This window comes from Thermobia domestica, chromosome 10, assembly GCF_964235325.1.
Source record: "Thermobia domestica chromosome 10, izTheDome1.hap1.1, whole genome shotgun sequence".
NCBI lineage: Eukaryota > Metazoa > Arthropoda > Insecta > Zygentoma > Lepismatidae > Thermobia > Thermobia domestica.
In genome coordinates this window covers 35,537,859-35,558,654 of record NC_137463.1, presented here as the reverse complement: position 1 = coordinate 35,558,654, position 20,796 = coordinate 35,537,859, and the positions used below count along the sequence as shown (strand labels likewise).

General features: G+C 35.2%; 1 protein-coding gene across 5 annotated transcripts in view; it reads left to right on the top strand.

Moving 5' to 3' along the window:
* cu (NADP/NADPH phosphatase nocturnin) overlaps positions 1-20,356 on the top strand; it is a 114,144-nt gene extending 93,788 nt beyond the window's left edge. For all 5 annotated transcript variants that reach the window (XM_081728017.1, XM_081728016.1, XM_081728015.1 and 2 more), the window contains 4 exons: positions 2,332-2,397; positions 5,783-5,904; positions 10,358-10,564; positions 16,410-20,356. In XM_081728017.1, the coding sequence (XP_081584143.1) occupies positions 2,332-2,397; positions 5,783-5,904; positions 10,358-10,564; positions 16,410-16,910 (896 nt within the window). In that variant the 3' untranslated portion in view covers positions 16,911-20,356. The remainder of the gene's footprint in view (positions 1-2,331; positions 2,398-5,782; positions 5,905-10,357; positions 10,565-16,409) is intronic.
* Positions 20,357-20,796: the final 440 nt, after the last annotated feature.

The following is a 20,796-nucleotide window of genomic DNA, read 5'->3' as shown; positions in this document are numbered from 1 at the left end:
TTTTAGCTTCAAATTCCTCGACAGAACTCGCGAGGACAAAAGATTTTGAACTGAATAATAACACGAACTCCCTACCTTTAGTTGATATTTAATTTCTTCGTGGATGTGGTTTTGGTCTTTTAAATTGATCCTAAATATTTGAAAGTACAGTACACTCCTGAGTATCCGGCCTGATGTGGCAGAAGAGCAGGCCGGATAACAAAAAAGCCGGAGTTCTATGAACTTCTTACGTATATCCCAAGAACAATTTACGAATACTGTACAGTTATAATCAGAAACAACAGCAAGCGTACTGTATTTGAGGTCCTTTACGTACTGACGAAACAATGAACAAGGAGCAGAACGCTGCTCTTTTCCTGTCACAACTTGTATTTTGCACTCGACATATAGGAGGATTGTAACAGACGCTCGCTTCCAGTGCCTTGACAATGTTGCCGTCTTCATTTAATTACGATAAAAGAAAACTGGGCCGGATAGTCGTGAGTCTACTGTATTCACTTTGTCGAAAGTATTATTTGATATTTTGATATATCCATAACTTGCAGTATTACGATCCCGGCGAACTTTCATATATATATTTAGTTTTCTCTGCATTTACTTCTAAATTCATGTTCCTGCAAGCGTTTAATAAGACCTGTGCATTTCTTTCTATTGTTCTCCGATCATCCACTTGTATATTTACATAACATGATGAAAAACATTCAGCTGTAGGCCCTGGTTGCTATCTTTGATGTTCTTTACAGTGTACACCAGAACAAAGTCAAATAATAATGGCGGATAAGGGGATCTCTTGTTTCAGGCCACTCTGGACGTGAGAACTCTTAGACAAGAATTTTCCTAGTCGGGCATTTTACCCTTATTCCTCTGCTGAAGCCGGAAGTAATAAAATCTACCGTTTCTGGTTTCAGTATTGATCTTTTTAGATCAAAATCGATGAAAGAGATGGCAAGTTACGGCTTTAAAATATAAATTGAAGAGCCCAAGAAAAGATTTGATCTTCATTTCTATCTCTCTGTTCAAAGTGAAAGTTTTAGCACAGATCGCCATAAAGAAAGAAAGAAAAGGAATAGATAACAACAATCTGGTTTTTGATGTGAATTCAGTATCGCGATGGTAGGGTATGTCTGCCTTATTTTCCTAGAAAAACGAGAAGCCGTAAAAATCTGCTACAATTTGCAGTTTCATTTTTAATCCCCTTAGAGCAAGAACAGTAATAGATAGTGAGAAATTGTTGTTATATGTGGATTCAGCGTCTCAAGAACAGGATCCTTCTCCGATTTTATCCCTCTTTTTCAACCAGAAGTGACCACTTCAGGTTTCAGTATTGAGTCCCCATAGTTCGAGAGTCTACTAAATTTCACAATGTAGTACAAAACTCTCTTATAATCATCTCTGCATTTACTTGTACATTTGATTTATTGTTGCATTGTTAGAGTCTGAGTTTCTGGAGAATAGTTTTGAAACTAAAACTTACCAAGTTTCATTACTTGTCGAACTATGCAACACATTATAATATACAACAAATTATTCACCTAGTAATGTTGCTTTGTAACAACAGTGAAAATGTAAGAACAATTACCAAATTTTATCGGTCTTCTTTTTTACTCGCAAATATTGCTAAAATTTCGATGATTTGCGCTCTCATCTTTATCGTTGTTGTTTAGCTCGAATTGGATAAAAGATTGTGGTATATTTTAGTTTATTTAAAACAGAACCTGTTCGAAAAGGTATGAACACTTTAAATCAGAAATGTTGAATTTCTGGATTCGTTATTCCTCACATTTCTGTTATTCCTCCCTATTCCTTTCTGAGATGAAATCAAGAAGTACTGCTGCCAATTATCAATATAGATTAACTGGTTAGTTGAATTATAGTTTAGCACCCCTTTCAGCACCGATGTTATTAACAATTTAAGACAATTTACAATTTGAGACGTGGATTTACAATTTAATATAGAATCCGAACCACCATGATGCGTTGAAATGTGAACACTTTCTAACCAACCCCTGGACCCCGTTCATCAAATGAGCATGTGTTAGCCACTAGACCAGCGGGAAGGACAATATTGAGCAACTGTGGTCGCCGGCGAGCACTGACATCAAGAATAGAAAAATGTATGGCTATCAGGAAGCGGACTAGGTAGCGTAATGGTACGGAAAGGGGTTTCGGAGTTCGAATCTCGGTCCAGTCGTTTATTTTTTCACTCTTTGTTTATATAAATTGCCGGGTATCAATATAGACTAACAGCGGTATTTTTAAGTTAAAAATAAATAAACTAAATCCATATACTACAACAAAGGTAATTACTATAGTGTCTTCTTCTATTTGCAGTTTGTGACGAAGCAGTTTCAAGTCCGCATCATCTCCGGGTGTTTCAGTGGAATGTTCTCTCACAGGGTAAGTGAAAATTCACATTTCAGTTGATATTGTCCCTGGAGTCACATCACGAAATAAACTAACTAATCCGAACAGATCAAGTCGGTAAAAGTTAATACAGCGAACTATTTGAATTGATTTCTCCATTTCATCTATGACCCCGTGCAATGTAATAGCCAATGCTCTTGTATTTCATGTGAGCGGTCCTGAATTCGATTCCGACTGGAACATTCGGTCGAAACGGTCTAAAAAGCTTTCATTCACTCTTACTTATACTTTTACTTTAGTTTTCTCTCAGCCATCAGGAAAGTGTCGACTTATCAACTTATGGTATCAACTTATAGATCCATCCTGCTTCCTTCGTATCCCTTCGACAAAAACTGGTTTAGGTTGTAAATGACAGAACAGCCAGTCAAGATAAATCAAATAACTAAATAAATAAATACCAATGGGGAAATTACAACTATACAACAATATTATTCCGGCTGCAGGAATTTTTTACAGAATCTTCCGTGATGATTCTCAGGCTGTTCAATCGTAACTGGGAGACGCTCTGTTAAATACACTTCCCTCATGCAATGATCACATTAGGTAGGCTATAGAAAAAAAAAAAAAAAAAAATATATATATATATATATATATATATATATATATATATATATATATATATATAAGTGCATATTACTACTTCCTTTTATTCTTCGAAAAACGTATTTCTAACCGTCTTTAAGAAAGGGAGGTTGTCATTTCAGTATATACCAGCTTTTATTTTAGATTTTGTTTTTTGTGTATCAATTTGCGAAACAAATTTAAGTTTGCATCTCAATTTATAATATTTGTATAGTATTTTCGACAGTAATAGAAATAGAAATACTGTAACTTATTTTACTGTTTTAGGTGGACATGAAATTGTCAAGATAAACAATTCTTGTATATAACAATATCATATGATAATGAAAATCATACGAATTTCCTTCTCTTATTTAGTACATATTCTAGAAATTAGGAATGCGTCGTAATACGATCTACACAATGCAAATAGCTGAACGATGTAATCTCCTTCGTGCTTTTCTATGATGACATGGCCAATAAAAATTTGGCACCGTATCATTTACGAGTTAATTTACTCAGTTTCCACCGGTTTGAATCCACTTATAGTACAGGGTGTCCAAGAAGTCCCCGTACCCCTGGTTTGAGTATTATAGAGAACAATGTCAGTGTAATTTTAGTTGTAGTAGGGGTAATGCTGCCTTCATGGTCACAGGCAGCAGCGTCTGGTAGCCCTGCTTTCAAGCACTGTTTGGTGTCCCTGCGTTCAAGGTCACGTGAAGCATTGCAGTTGTGAAGCCACGGCTGGTATGAGTGGGTGCACGAACGAGCACAAACAGTGAAATAGGTAATGTGTCCTTTAGAGATCGCTTTGGCAAGGAGCCATCTCGCAGAGCAACTCTCCATAGTTGCGAGAAACTTGCATTTACTTCAGGATGTATCAAAGATTGGCCGGGTAGTGGACGTAAGAAGACGTGTGAGAAAACATATGCTACCGTAGCTCGGTCAGTTGCGATGTTTCTAACTAAACCACTTCGCAAAACAGTGCACATATACTGCGTTCAACAGTGCATGACCACATTAAAAATAAAGGTTTGCATGTGAAAGCATTTATAACGACGTTTGCGAGTGAATCATCTGATAACGATGTAGAACAACGTGTTGCAACCTACCATGCCCCAAATGCTGTGTCTCGATCACGAGTGTTATTTTCAGATAAATGTGCGATATATCGCAGTTCACACATGGAGAATGTGGCCTTCATATCTGTAAATAAAATCCTCATTATCAGCAAGAGTTGGAACTAAAGTTACCTCATGTTATAATATGGCACGGGATGACCTCTCGTTACTTTTTCGGACTTTTTTGATAAATGTATGACTGGACATTTTTTTTACACACGTTGCAAACGTGGTTAATATCACAACTGGATGATAAAAGAATCGTGAATCATGTGTGTACAGCAGGACGGAGTTTTACTCTTCAGGTGCATGATTTCCGTAATGGACACTTTCCAGATCGCTGGAGCGGGCGTGGTTCTCCAACATCTTCATTCCATTAAAACGCTCCAAACAAAACCCAAATCTTACACCAGACAACTCATTCTAGGGAATAATCAAGTCACGTCTCTCGTCGTCGGTGTACAGGGCAGATGAAGAATTCTGCGAAGTCTTTCGAACGATAACTCCAAACGTGTCAAGGAGGACATGGAAACGCATACATGTGCGTGTATAGCACTATGGAGGACATATAGATACATAATTCGTACATGTTGAAGAGGTCGATCATTTCAAATCGTTAACTATTTGACGAAGGGTCGTCAGTTGAAGGACAGGGAAACAGTTGAATATGTAATAACTCGTCACCTATTCCAGATAATAATTAGTGGAATATATGATCATTTATTGCATATTTAACTTTTTCATCCTCTGTGGAATTACATTTCTTTCTTTCTGTCTGAGATACGACCCTTCGTCAAATAGTTGACGAAATATCTTGGAAGTATTTTGACGAGAGACGCTTACTGCACCAAAGACATCAAGACAAGAATTGCAATAGCCAAAGGGGCATTCAATAAGAGAAGATCACTCTTAAGTAACAGGCTTAATGTTAGACTAAAGAAGAAGTTGGCCAAGTGCTATATATGGAGTATTGGACTGTGTGGTTCAGGAACCTGAACGTTACGGAAGTTAGAGAAGAAATATTTAGACAGCTTCGAAATGTGGTGTTGGAGGAACATGGAGAAGATCAAATGGACAGAGAGAGAGAGTAAAGAACAAAAATGTTTTAAAACAGGTAGGAGAGAAGAGGACGGTTTTTGCTAGCATCCTTCGTGGGAAGGGCAGTTGGTTTGGGAAGAAACTATCTTCATACCGCCATAGAGAGAAAATGGAAGGAAGGCGAGGAGTAGGGGAATTGATCGATGATTTAAAAAACAGAACAAAATATTGGGAGTTAAAACATTGAAAAACGTGGAAGAAACATGTGCAGGAAAAAAATAAAGTCCCAGGACCTGCAAACAGGCAGAATACCTAATAACATTAATAATAATATGTGCGTACTCAGTATGTACTAACCAAATAAACTAAAATTACACTGACATATCTCTCGTTGATACTCGAACAAGGGGTCTGATGTTCCCTGGGGCACCGTATACAATCATTATTTCACTTTTCATTTGAGTTCTGCAATTCCATTGACAAGGAGAAACCCTTTACTTGCCTGAAGAAGGAAGTTACGTTTTTTATTAATATATGTTTGTGGTAGTTCTTCCAATAAATATCTTATTGTCTGTTGGATATCTAAGTTAACGGATATCTTTCTTTCTTTTTCTTAAGCTTTGCTTTTCTGTTCTTAGCTTTGGGGCAGCAAAACGATAACTTCGTGTGCTGTCCAGATGAAGCATTGGAATGGAGAACAAGGCGCTTTCTGATGGTAGAAGAAATAGTTTCCTATTGCCCAGATATTATTTGTCTTCAGGTATGTAGCTTTGAAATATTCCTTTTCATGTTAGTATTAATAATTTTACTCATTCATCAAATGCTTTACAATCTACTTTTAATTAATACGCAAAAGAATTCTGAAACCTCTCATTCATGTACAAGTAGAAACTGGATGTTCAGGTATTTGCCTGCCCTGGATGGTAAATAGACAGGCAAATAAATACTTATAATTCAACAAATAGGTAATTTAATAGATTGACACTTATAATTAAGTGAATAGACACTTACAATTCAACAAATAGGAGTAAAATAGGCACCTAACTCAAAATAATGAAGTTAAAAGTCCAATGAAATTGAGAAACCTTGCATAGTGTTCAAATAATCTAGAAATATCGTTGTTTGTAGAAGCATCGTATTCTAAAGAAAGAAGCATGAAATATTTTGCATGTGTATCTAATAAATACATTATTTCAAGCATTTTCTCACTTCATATAGCAGTCTAAAAGTTTTAAGCACCTTGCACACAAAAATCCGAAGGAATTATTGGTTACTTTCCCATGAGTAGATAAATTATTAAGTATATTGTAATTTAATGCGCTTTGGTAATCTCATCATAAGGAATCATTAATTGCGATTTTACATGATAACAAGGTATTTTTTCAAGTTCTCAATTTGATAATTATATTTTTTTGATCGTGCAGCACACTTTTCAAAATTTAATTTTCAGGGGTATAATCGGAAAACATTTCAAAGAAGCAAGAATATGTGAATTGTACTTTTCACCTTAGATCATTTGCTTAGTTGTTACTTGTTTGTCCAAGTGTTCATTAGCTGCAATTTTTTGTTCACATTTCTTGCTGTAATATTCTTTCCATATATTGGAGCGGAACGTGACTCTGACTTGGGAAAAGTTCATATTTCTTATTACTTTTAAATTTCTAGGAAGGGATAGAAATCTATTGAACGGAAGATCTACATAGTTATTCCAATTAAGTATTCATTAGAACATATGGAGAAAATCCAAAGAATAGGCGATATTGGGCATGTAAGCTATAATGTAAGCAATATAGAGCGAAATAAGCAAAATACGAGGGCAAGTCAAAAATTATCTACACTTTTCATTCTACAGTTTATTTACATGAAGCTATGGCTATAGTATGCACATCATTTTACTACGTAATTTCCCTCCTTATCAACGAACTTGGCCCAACGGTCAACGAGCTTGCGTATTCCTTCCAAATAAAAGGTTGTCGGTTGGTCGTAAAGCCACTTTTGCAACGCATTTTGCACGTCTAAATCTGACTTTACGAGTAGGAAACCGAGCTCGTGGTGGATGATTTGATGGGCAGAGCCATGACTGATGTTCAAAGCAGTTGCTACCTCATCGATAGTGATTCGCCTATTCGCCAGAACCATCTCTCGAACTTGCTGAATGTTGTCATCTGTAGTGGAGATTGATGGCCGTCCTGCTCCCTCTACATGCGTTACACTTGTTCGACCACTTTTAAACTTTACTCGAGCCACAAAAACACAGTTTTACTTGATAGTGCACTTCTCCCACATTGCGATGAATGTCTGCCTTTGACACCCTCCAAGCAGAGGAATCGGATCACTGCACGTTGTTCGTCTTTAGTGCAAACTTCTAATGAAGCAGCCATGATATATCTGCAACAGAGGAAGAAAAATGGAGGAATTAAGATCACACTTTCACAGCATTACCACAACAGTATAGCAATAAAATATGCGAGGACAGAAGGCAAATGACAAAAGTGTAGGTAATTTTTGACTCGCCCTCGTAGATTTTGCTAAAATTGAAGCATAGCCCTCCCCTTCCCCACTAACGAAGTTCAGCGCATTAATTTTTGGATCAAAAGATTGAATATATTTCAGGCAAAAATTTTCTTGTATGCCTTATATTTGGAGAACTACATATATTATCGAGTTAGTGAAAGATAGCTGCATATGTTGTAAATAAAACGAGAGGGAGGATTGTTCGCCAATCACAGCAGTATTCTTTCACGTTGTTACTAGCCAACGAAGGTCACTGACCGCGCTGTTGCCGCTAGTTGAGACGACTTGTTAAATGTCTTCAGTTTGTCGCCAGAGCTGCTGTCTCTGTTGCAGAGCCTCTGACAACAGCGCCTCCAGTACTCCACGTGCTCTACTCAACTGTCAGAAGCCACCTTTCCTTACGCATACAGTAGTGTAGCCAAACCCAAACTATTACTTAACTCAGTATGATGTGCTTATATGATATGCTCAGTATGATGTGATTATGCGCTTTCCGTAGGAAATACGAAAACTCGATTTAGGGGCCGTTTAAAAATTTTGTGCCCTTTGATCCAAAAACTAATTATTGGCCAAGATCACAATCTTTTGATACACTTTTTTATCATTCCTAAAATTCTTATAATATTTCTAATGTTAAAAAACGGGCATTTTGCCTAATATTCGGTCCTTAATTATAAGATATATAATATATATCTAACTATAATATTGTTTAGAATTTATCCATTTTATTTCTTCCGAAACACTTAACTGGATTGTTTATTATTATTTTTAGTTACTCATTTATTTGCTTATTTGTAAACGATAAAGTTCACTGTGAAGTAGCTTAAATAAAAAAAGAGGAAAACTTAAGGCAAAACAAAATAAACTTAATACAGTGAAACCTGTCTTTAACGGACCCTTTATTAAAGGGAAAACTTTCTTAAATGGAAATATTTCACGGTCTCTTGAATTTTGGATTACAAAACATGTAAAAGTCCCTTCATTAAGCGGAAACTGTGTTATGCGGACAACGGAAAGCAAAATAAACCTTTAACGGAAAATTCTGAGTTCAGGACTACAGCGTTCAGAAAATGTTTAGACATTCTTTGAGATTGTAAACATATACATTACACTGTCTGCAATAAAGTGTTCGTTCTCTTAAGTCTTTCTGGACAGTGTTGACCTTCCCCAACCACTATTCATATTCGCCCCTGCACAATCTGTCCTTAATCCCCGCAACTTAATCAAGAATCATACGGAAAGTCGGAAAGGGGAAGACGAGGTGGTGGAATACAGTTCGAAGAACAGTGTAGAATAAAGACGTATCAAGATGCTCTCCGAACGTCAGAAGTTTAAAGGAACTGCAACAATTTGCCTTACGAAAAAATGATTTTCATTTACTTAGTATAGTTTCTCAGGTTAAAGGATGTGCGGAAAGTCGAGCAGCCAAGCAGTAATATATACAGAAAACCCTGCTTGACTACTGGGAAAAAATAAAGAAAACGTGTGCATATCATATTTTGTATTTATTTTATTTTATTTCTTCTGTGTATTATCTCGTAGAACAAAGAAGTACTGTAATTGAACACGGTACGTACTGCAATATATTTTGCATGCTTTGTTCCCTGTAAGCATGTATTTTTTAAAAGGAAAGGTCAACCTCTATTAAGCGGAAACCTGGCTTTAACGGAAATTTTGGTGAGTCCCGCTCGATTCCGCTGAACACAGGTTTCACTGTATTGTAATTAAGCTTCAAGAAATTTACTGTTTGCCAATGTTGCCATGTGAAGAGGTCGTCGTACATAGTAATGAATCTAAACATGGTTGTTATTAAAGGAAATGAATAATTTCCACGTACCTTAACGTATATTTTTATTTATGACAATCATTTATACCGTTGTAATATTATCATTATCATTTACAACATTATTTTTATTTATTCTTCTTCTTGTATTTGGTTCATAACGTTAGTTCATCCTTTCAACAAATGATAACTACATAAAGAAGGAACTAGTCATTTGTGGTGTATTAAATTTTATGTTTATACTTTTTAGTCAGCGAGTGATATTCTGCTACTTAAAAACCGTGTCACATATAAGTGACTGACTTTTTAATGAAATGCATCTGTAAGAATTTTCCTATATAATTTCAATCGTTTATTTTGTAGCCTTGTTCACCAGGTTAAGTGACTCAAATAAAGATGGAATAACTTTGTAAATACACTTTTCGCTTTTAGTAAACGGTTCTAAAATTGAAATAAGACCTCTTAATAAATTGAGATTTTTTTTTGTACATATACAAGCAGTTTATCAAGGGATCGAATTCCAATCTGAGAAATTTTGTACCAAAAGTGGAATAAATGTTTATAAAAATGATTCTGGCGTGTTGTGAGTGACTTAACCTAGTGAACAAAACTACAAAATAAGTGATTGGAACTGTACAGGAAAATTCTTACAGCAATTAAAGAAATAAGTGTTTCACGTATTTGCTTAAAAATTAGTTTTGAAATGCGTAAAAAAAAAATGCTATCTCTAAATAAAATATTGCTGTAAGTTTTTAATAACTTTTACAGGTGTAATGTATATTCAAAATATCGCTGAAGTGATGTTTGCACGTAGGAAGTGAAATGAAACGATATTAATAAGTTGTAAAGTAACGAGTAGGGCAATGAAGTTTACAGGTAGAAAAATAACGTCTTTGTTTTGTTGAATTCTTTTTAGGAAGTGGATCACTTTAATTTCTTGAAGAAAGTGCTTGGAACCCAAGGATATAGTGGTATTTTCTTGCCGAAGCCAGATTCTCCTTGTTTATACATTAAGGAAAACAACGGACCAGATGGCTGTGCAATTTTCTTTAGGAATAACAAGTTTAACTTACACAAGATTGAGAGAAGAATTTTGGAAGTCTGGAGGGTGCAAAGCAATCAGGTAAGAATTTATAAACATTTTTACTTCTCTGTTGTGAGATATCATTTATAAAAGTAGTGCAAATATTGTCCAATAAATAAGCGTTTTCCTTTTGTCATTCTGTCAGAAAACTAATACAAAAACGAAGTCGAGAAGTTAGGGAGATTTTGTAGAATATTGATAATACTAAAGAAGTTTAGCAGCAGCTCTATTTTCTTAGTGTTGATGATGACAATCATCTTCGTGGCATGTAATTTCCATCAAATGTACACAAGAAAATGAATTCAACTTTCTGTGTAGGTAACTTCTGCTTGAGGAAGAGCATATAAGCATTCAAACAGTGCGTGCGACATGAGCGTGTATACTGCTTATGGAAGGCTAATTATTGTAACATGACGTGACGTCAATGTCCCAGTTAATAATATATAAGATTAAGATTTGTCGTGTCAAACTTCAGATTGAAATTGGACGCAAAGTGAAAGTGATTATGAACATATGGCATTCATTATTGTTAACTGGAAAAATATCTGAAAGACCGAATTTTGCTTCGTAAGACGGAGCAAAATTTTATTCTTTTTTTTTTTTTTCCCAAAACCTAAAATCGAGTCCTAGATAATTCGCTTTCTTATACTTAAAAATGCTAATGAATCTCATTTGAAGAAATTCTGAAGGCCCAGTTTGAAAGTAGCATTCACAACTAACTAATTAAGAACAATAGCTAGAAAATCAAAGTTCCTTATCGTAGTATCCTCGAAGACAGCATTTCTCAAATTTACTTCAAGTAGGGACCACTTTTATTACTCAAAGTTTTCTTCAGACTACCCTATACTTATTCATCCCTTATTTATTTATTTATTTGTTAATGTCAGTATACTTATATTTTTAAATAATACAAATTAAAAATTGCTTAATTTATATTGGAATTAGTAAAAGATACATATACCTGTATATGTATTTAAGACTATCAGGAATATTCATAATAATCATTTACAAAAGCTATTAGACATTTTTCAAAGGTCCAATTTAATATATATACACACGAGGTTGTTCAAGATGCTTCGCCCCATACATAGAAGAAACTCCATTGTAAATCAAAAGTAGCGACTCTTGATATATATTCCTTCAGCGGAAAAGGAAATTCTTTGATTGGTCCAGACAAGCATCCACACCGTCTTACACGGGAAATATACAAAAGTATTTCTTCGTGATTGGGAAAGAGAGCCAAATCTGGAGAATAGAGGAGATAATGAGACTAGTGGAAAATCTACATGATAAATTGCAGGAACTGCAGCCTAAGAGGTGTCAACTGGAGCATGCAGTGGAAGAGCACGCCTTTGTTTTTAATGGCAGTACGTAATTTTGAAATTAGCAACCTTTTGCGTGTTGTAGGTAACAAGTATAAACAATTCATTCTGCATTCAAGAAAACACATGTCATCATCTTGCTCTTTGAAGACTTAAGCCATGATCGTTTTGAGTGGTAGAGAGTAGGAATGTTTTCAGTGCATGCTATGGAGTTCGCACTCGGGATCGAAGTAATACACCCTCAATTCCATAGTGGCAAATAAGCGGTAAAACTTAAGCTTTTCAGCTTGTATCACATCCAGCAAGTTCTGACTCGTAACATTGTGTCCTCTTCTGGTCGGGTATCAACATCATAGACACCCAACGCGCTAAAAAAAAAAGCCTTTTCATTTGTAAATATTTATGAATAATTTAGCGTTCACTGCCATTTGAGATGCCATATGTCTTACCAGGAAGGACAGGGAGAATTAGGACAACGGAATGGAACATTATAGGTCTCTCCCGATAGAGGTCTTCACAGTCTGCTCAGAATTACTTTCAATTTCAACCCGTTGGAATTCATTTCAGAGGTATACCAAATCTTCTGATTTTCCTTATTTTCTGTGTTTATTCCAAACTAAGACATTTTTATCAAGTCTAACTTGTTAACAATACGTCGCTAAGAATGCGCTGTTGTTTGGTGTGCAAAGCATACGAGAAGCACTTTGAAATAAATTGATATTTTACACTTTCAGAAGTGTAAACAAATTTTGGGCTTGTATTTTACTGGTGACTCACGTAAATTGCTTCGTGATATGCTGCTCGGTTTCATCCCGATCACATTACGAGGTCAGACAGTGACGTGTTTTTCTTTCTTTCTCTGGAAATCTTTGGCTAGTCTTTTGACTTTCAGGCTTGTATTCGTCTTCTGATGTGTCGTAATGTAGAACTGCAGAACTCGACACAGACTTTTCTTTGACGATGGCAAGCTTTCCACGTTGAGCTCACTGTTGTTCGTCATGATAAAAAGCTGTCAAGTTCAATGTATCAGCCTGTTTTGTAGCCTTTAATCAGTATATCGGCGTCTATTGTCCAGTACTTACTGTTTCAAAAATTGTCTTAGTTTGCAAGAAAAAATAGTAAATACGGAAATCCAGAAGATTCGATATAATATTGGAATGAAATAGAACGGGTCGAAATTTCGGGTGGTTCTCAGTAGACCATTAAAAGTTCAATGGAATGGCATTTAGAACACTTGATTCCGTTATGCTAATTTTCCCTGTCCTTCCTGGTCAGGTATATAATGCATAGTTACGTGTCAGTTTGCATAAAATAATGTCTTCCGTAATCCTGTCTGGAGTAGTAGTTGTAGGAACTGGTATCCGCATTTAAATTCACGACCGCATCTTCGTACTAGCTCGTATCAAGGGCTAGAGAGCTCCTACTTGTCCGTACCATATCTGCAAGATTGTTTTCCGGTATTTTAGATCTTTCTTCAACAAATATCACTCATCGGATATATATATAATTTAGAGAGTTAATAAACTCAGTGTCACAAATTTCGGAGATGGTTTCTTATATCAAATGAAAGAAAAAATAGTAATAAACATGGATCAGTAAATCTCTGTTTTCAGAATTATAAACCGCCGAAAATGCGAAACAGCATGCTCTTAAACGCTCTGACCTGAAAATTGTGTCATTTCTTGAAAGCTATTCAAGGAATTACACAAAAACAAGTATGTGCTCTATCTAAATACCCATGTTTCACAGTCTTCTATACTCAAGTAATGAATACTCAATTGTACTTTAAAATGTATTCCCGTACTCCAACTTATTTTGCACAATTCTTTGCGCCGGTACTCGGGATTGTGAAACATGGGCATTTAGGTAGAATACATACTAGTCTCTGTGTAATTACTTGAAACACTTTGGAGATGTCGTATATTTTTTAAGCCAGGGTGTTTTAAAATGTGATGTTTCTCATTTTCAACAGATTACTTCAGTGTAACTCTGAAAGCAGGCGTTCTCCGACCCGTGTTTATTTTGCGGCACCTTTAACTGATGAATCACCTGTAAGGAAAAAATATATTGTTTAAATTACATGATAATGCACATTAATATTAGCCCAAGAGTTACTAATGTTACATGTAAAATTACTGGTCATTAGGATAACTAAAAGTAGGTTAGAGGCGGAGCATGCTAAACAGAACAGTCCTCTCATAGTTTTGTCAACAAGATTAAAAAACAAATAAAAATCGAAAATCTGATCAGTAAAAAATCTTATATTAATAGCGTGTGTCAGATTCTGATTTGTGTTCATTTTAAATCATGTTGACTTCAAAACTATATGAGAAGGCTATTGTGTTTAGCATGCTCCGCTTCTAACTACTTCTAGTTATCCTAGTGACCTGTAATTTTACATAAGAGGCCGCGGTGGCTCAGTAATAGAGCGTTTATTTCTGGTACATGGAGTCCTTGGTTCGATCCCAGCACACGCCAAGTGAGCTTTGTGGTAGACAAACACTGTGTGCGTGGGTTTTTTCGGGGTTCTTCCATTTCCTCCCACTTTCTTCATTCCACCATTTTATTCATTTCTCATCATCACCGTCTCCTTTAGGCTAGCCGGCATAACCATTGGATGTAAAACTTTTTTTTTTTTTTTTTTTTTTTTTTGTAATTTTACTTGTAATATTAGTAACTGTTGAGGCTAATGTTAATGTCCACAAACTCACGTAATTCGAACGATTTCTTTTCTTAGGTGTAGATCATTCATCACTGAAAGGTGTCGCGAAATTGGAAAATATTAGGGAAAACTATCAGCGAAGTGGTATAGTATTTGCTAAATAAAAATTCAAATCACAAAAATCGCCTATGCAGATACAGTACGGACATGCAGGGACACCACCACCAAATTACAAAAACCTTATTAATAAAAGAGAGCAAATATTAAAATGTTGCGTCTTGAGGTATTTTACTACAATAGTTTGCAAACTTTACTGATTGTGTATTCATGTAATCCAAATCTCCGGATTACACCTTGAATCACTAAATTTTCTTGCGTTTGGTAAAAAGAATAACTTCAGTACTTAAGGTTGAAATTTAATAAGTTTGTATGCCTTTTTTCTCTTCGTAGAACTGATAATTGTACACTGAATAATTTTTATGAACATGAGGTATCCAAATTTGTTCTCTTTTAGGTAAATTAGTACGTTAAAATATTCACTGATACGAAGGTTATTCAGAAAGTAATGCCTCCAAGGTGATACCTTTATTTGTGTTTCACAGATAACACCGATAAAGGTATCAGTGAAAAACTTGCAATATCAGCTACAAATGATGGCATCATTTTTCAACATAGTCCCCATTACGGACAACACACTTACACCAACGTCAAACAAGGTTTTTCACGTGGTCAGCGAAGAATTGTGATGGCTGCTGGCGATATTGTTGCCGATCTGTTGCTTCCACCTCCGCGTCACAACTGTAGCGTTAGCCCTTAAGTTGATCCTTAAGTTTGGGGAAGAATCAAAACTCGCAGGCATAAGAGCCGGACTATAGGCAGGATGAGGCAGCAGATGGGACAACTTTGAATATTTTTTTTAGTGGAGGAGAGGACGTGTAGCAGTACTCCATCGACTGACGCTTCGTGACCGGGTCGTAATGGTGTATCCACAACTCGTTGCCGGCAATGAATGTTCTCGGGTGCACAACCTTCCGCAGTCAAAAATTCAATGGCAGCCCGCTATTTCAACCGGACATCACCATTGGATGCCATAAAGTGCTCCATTACTCTGAAACGAGGAAAGATAGAAAGGTGAAACAAGTGGCATTCTATAGCTTAAACATCAGTGCATTAATGGTAAACAGTTCAGAATGTTTGCAGTACTATTGGCCAAGTAGTGGGCTTAGAGGCATTACTTTTTGAATTACCCACGTACATGTCATAACTTTTGTCAGAATTCAGACTTTTATTTGAAGTTATAGATTTGCTCCAAAGCTAGAATGGGTGGTATACAAATGATAATCTACGTTTTTCGTGAAGTCGAGATGTTCAAATATTGAATTAAATACACATCGTTACATCAGTGATGCTCAAAATAGTTATTTAGTCAATAGATTTAAACTTGACCTCTAAAAATATTAATATTGTCACATGTATCCGTGTCACTAAAATGACTACAGTTGTAATCAGTAGTAATGACTTGGACGCCTCATATAATTCTTATTTACCTATCTTACTTATTAATTTTTGGATCAAAAGATCCAATATATTTCAAGCAAAAATTTTCTTGTACGCCTTGTATATGGAGAGCTACATATTATATAACCAAACCCAAACTATCACTTACTGTATGTAACTCAGTATGATATGCTTATTCCGTAAAAAATACGATAACTCGATTTAGGGGCCGTTCAAATATTTTATGACCCCTGATCCAAAAACTGATTAATTGCCAAGATTACAATCTTTTGATGCATTTTTTGATCATTCCTAAAATTCTTGTTTCTTCTGTCTTGAGTGTGCTGTATTAAATATAAGTTAACTTAAGTAAATGTGATTAACTTTCCTTCTTCTAATGCAGGTCGCCCTTTTGGTTCTCTTAACTGTTCAAGAAACAGGCCAGAATGTCTGTATAGTGACAACGCATTTGAAGGCAAGAAATGGCGCATTGCTGTCAACGCTTCGTAATGAACAGGGCAAAGATTTGTTAGAGTTCATCTCATCCCACTGTGGAACAAGCCCTGTCATTGTGTGCGGAGACTTCAATGCAGAACCCACTGAACCCGTGTATAGTACCATGTTGAATCATAAGTTGTTAGGACTTTCAAGTGCTTATGCGTCCGCTAATCCTTCCGGAGAAGAACCCGAGTACACGACATGGAAAGTGAGAGAAGAGGGCGAAATATGTCACACAATAGATTACATCTTTTATAGCAAAAAGGATTTTAGTGTGGATGCGATATTAAATTTCCCTACAGGGGAAGATATTGGGGAAGGGAGAGTGCCGTCTTTTAAATATCCCTCCGATCATTTTTCATTGGTATGTGACTTCCAGTTTAAGAACCATAGTAATGGATCGTGAATTTTATACTTAAAAGGAAAAAGAGCGCTTAAACAAATGGTAACTATTTTGTCTGTATTATTAAGACATGTTTCTAATGGCTATTTCATTAATAAAGGTACATGATGTACCTTGTTATTGAAAATATATAAGTAAATTTTGTTCCCATTTAAGTTATGTATAATGGGTAGTTTCAAGGACTGTCGAAACTGATAGATGTACTATCACCAAGTAGTATAAATGTCTCCTATAATAGATCATTTTAAGATCAAATGGATCAAATACTCAAAAGAATCAATATATTGTTATTACTTTTTTAAAAAAATGTATCGTACATGCATTTTGTATTTATTATTATTATTATTATTACGTATATTGTTGTTGCTTATATTGTTACATATATCAAGCTAAGTGTGATTTAATAGGCAAATTGTCATCTTTTTAAACGAAATGTTTTGCATAGATCATCTCTGTGTATTGAAACAACCTATAACTGTATAATTTAAAGCCGCATACTTCATTGTTGTTGGTACTTTCTATTGGTAATTCAGCAAAATTTCAACTTGTTCGTTATTTATTAAGCAAAATTAATTTGTCGTGGGATTCCTAGAAATAAGCTGACTGATGATAGTTTTTTTAAAAGTATTTGGAAGAATCACCGTCCAATATTTGACGAAAGGAAAAAAAAAATAGTTAAAATAATTGATGTCAAAAAAATGCAAGCATAAGTAAAATAGTATTTCTTTTGCCGTCCACTGCAAATTATATGCTGATATGGATTAACCTTCAGGAAGTAGTTTTGTAGATGCAGCAGCATAGTTTAGAGATGGTACTAAATAATGCAGAGCATTCTTTCGCCTATAATACATTTAGGTTCTGTGATGAAAGAACATTACCTTGATGGTGATTTTTTTTAAATACATTTCCTTATTTCAGTTGTGAATTAATTGTGGCAATATATATATGCAAAGACTACACAACTTAAGGTATTGAACCTTATTTGTCATTTTATGCAGACATATTGTAACAAAAAACGTAATACGTACAGTTGAATTCAGAAGTGGCCTTTTTATCAGTAATTTCGCATGGATAGAGCACTTCATGTCTAATGCGAAGGGTCTATGGTTCGATCTCAGATCATGTGACGTTGTGGTGGATAATCATACATTCTTCATTCATCATCCGTCTCCTGTAATCAACAGGACATAACACCGAGACATTTATTATGCCAAAGATATCGTATCATCTCAAAAGACGAGGGGGGCGCGGTGGCTCAGTGGTAGAGCGTTCACCTCTGGTGCTTGGGGTCCCGGGTTCGATCCCAGCCCCCGCCAAGTGAACTTTGTGGTGGACAAACACCGTGCTCGTGGGTTTTCTCGGGGTTCTCCCGTTTCCTCCCACTTTCTTCATTCCACCATTTCACTCATCTCTCATTATCACCGTCTCCTTTAGCCTAACCGGCATAACCGTGGGACGTAAAACTCAAAGATTTCATTTCATTTCATTTCATCTCAAAAGACTACAGAACAAAACTGATACTTAAGAGGGAATCCTACTTTTGAAGGAAAGACGTGTAAGTCAGCCTGTAATGACGTACAGTATTGTTGGAAGATATATTTATGAAGACAATCATTATCATACGCTTCATTTGAATAATTATTTAAGGAAGTATAATTCCAAGAAAATTGCGTGTTTATTATACTGCAAGAGAATTTTGTTTTTAGCACTGATAAGTCACCTTGTATGAAACGAGACAGGGTGATTACAGACACCTGATTTGTCCATGTGAGCCTTTTTTCATCAGTGCAATATTTATTCTATCCATCATTTTATGGGCTTAGTATGTGACTGGTATTTTTTTTTTCGATGGTTGCTACGGAAGGTCAATACAAAATATTTTCTTCCTTCTCCAGTATAAATCAAAATCAAAATGTTCATACATGTTAAGTTTTAAGCCTTTTTTGAGGTTATGATGTTCCTCAAATTGTTGTAAATGTGGTTATTACTCCATTTGATACGAATAGATATGTTGGCTTAAAATTTAAAATCATAATGTTCCGTTTTTGTGCTATTTATTATTTTAATCTCCCAAGAGTAAGATTTATAATTTATTACTCTGTTATGATTCTGTCAACTCTTTCTCACTGCATTTGAATAACAAGAGATTTAGTAGGTGAATGTCGTAAGAAAATCTGCGATTTGGTACAAGTTAAATTAATTTTAGATACTGTTTTGAAAGTTGAGTTGTTAACCTAGCCCTTGCCAAGGAGCCCTTGATCAGAATCACATGCATTACGCGTGAAATTTAGTCGTAAGGGCCGCAGTATACTGATTTACCCATGAGCTCATTAAGACGAGACTGTTAACAACTTTCATCTTTTAACATGTCAACGATACACGTAATTTCAGATCGTTCCGCATCAGTAGTGCGCGCTGTTTCAAGTTGGGATGTATAAATATCTACCTATTTTTTTGCTGCATCAGCTTGAAAACTATCCCAAGGTTAAGTCAGCACAGTAAGCAAAAGCGAGTGGTTAAAAAAAAAAAAAAAAAAAAAAAAAAAAAAAAAAAAAAAAAAAAAAAAAAAACCGGATGTCTGGAACTATTACCACCGAACTACATGAAATTATATAGCCTGGCTACTAAACTAGGAATCCTACTAAATATACAGATAAGTAAATTCTCATTGTAACTAGATATAATTCAACTGTTTTCTCTAGATACATTTAGTACACGCTAGTTTTGGATTTTCCGAGTTAAAAAAAAATATTCACATAACACCATTTAAATATTCTTCCCAAATAACGTTTCATACAATTGAAACATATTCCAAACATTTCTTGAATATATTTTTTTTTAAACATGCTTTCGAAAGAACGTTTCATTTTTTTCTTCCTTATACGTGTTTTCCATACATTATTTTATATATATATATATATATATATATTTTTTTTTTTTTTTTTTTTTTTTTTTTTTTTTGTAACTTGCCTCCCAAACAATATTTCATACAACACTCATTTCAAACATGTTTTCTGTAGCACAGGTGAATTGTCACTGTTTAAAACATACAATTGAATGGGTAGCTCATATGTTCAGCACGTTATTTATTATTAGACATAAGAATACATTCTCTGAAGATTTTGTCGCGAAAACGTCTCGTGTACTTAAATAAAGACCATGTCAATATACTGAAGTTAACTTGAAAGTAGACGATCAGTATGTACTGGATGAATACTCGTGTAAATAACTTATATTTTAAGGTGATATTCAAAATATCTTTGCAGCTCTCCCAGTGAATACTTGTGGTTGACTCTGTATAGTTTATATATATATAAATATGTATATTATATTTTTATGAACGTTCATAATCTGTATATATAAGATATGACATGGGTGGGTGTGATGTTTCTCGGAAAGTGAGTTTGTATTGTTGATTATGTAAATAAAGATATGTAAATATATAATAATTATACTGTTTGTTTTGATTTATTGTGCATTGTATATTGCAGTATACTGCGTGCGTGCTTGTTTCAGCTCAAGAGATTTTCCGTACGAATAGGTTCGTACGTAGAAAATTTAGTAATAGCCCAGTTTAAGGTTTCTGCCACTTATGGCAAGATTTTTTTCTAATTATTATTTTTTTTATCTGATTTGTATTTAAAAAATCTCAAGGATACTATTTATCATTGATTCACCAGATCTTGACTAAACATGACATGGAAATAGATTAATAATAATTTTAATTTTTGAGTTTTACGTCCCACGGTTATGACGGTTAGGCTAAAGGAGAAATGAATGAAATGGTGGAATGAAGAAAGGAGGAAACGGGAGAACCCGAGGAAACCCACGCACACGGTGTTTGTCCACCACAAAGTCCACTTGGCGGGAGCAGGGTTTGAACCCAGGA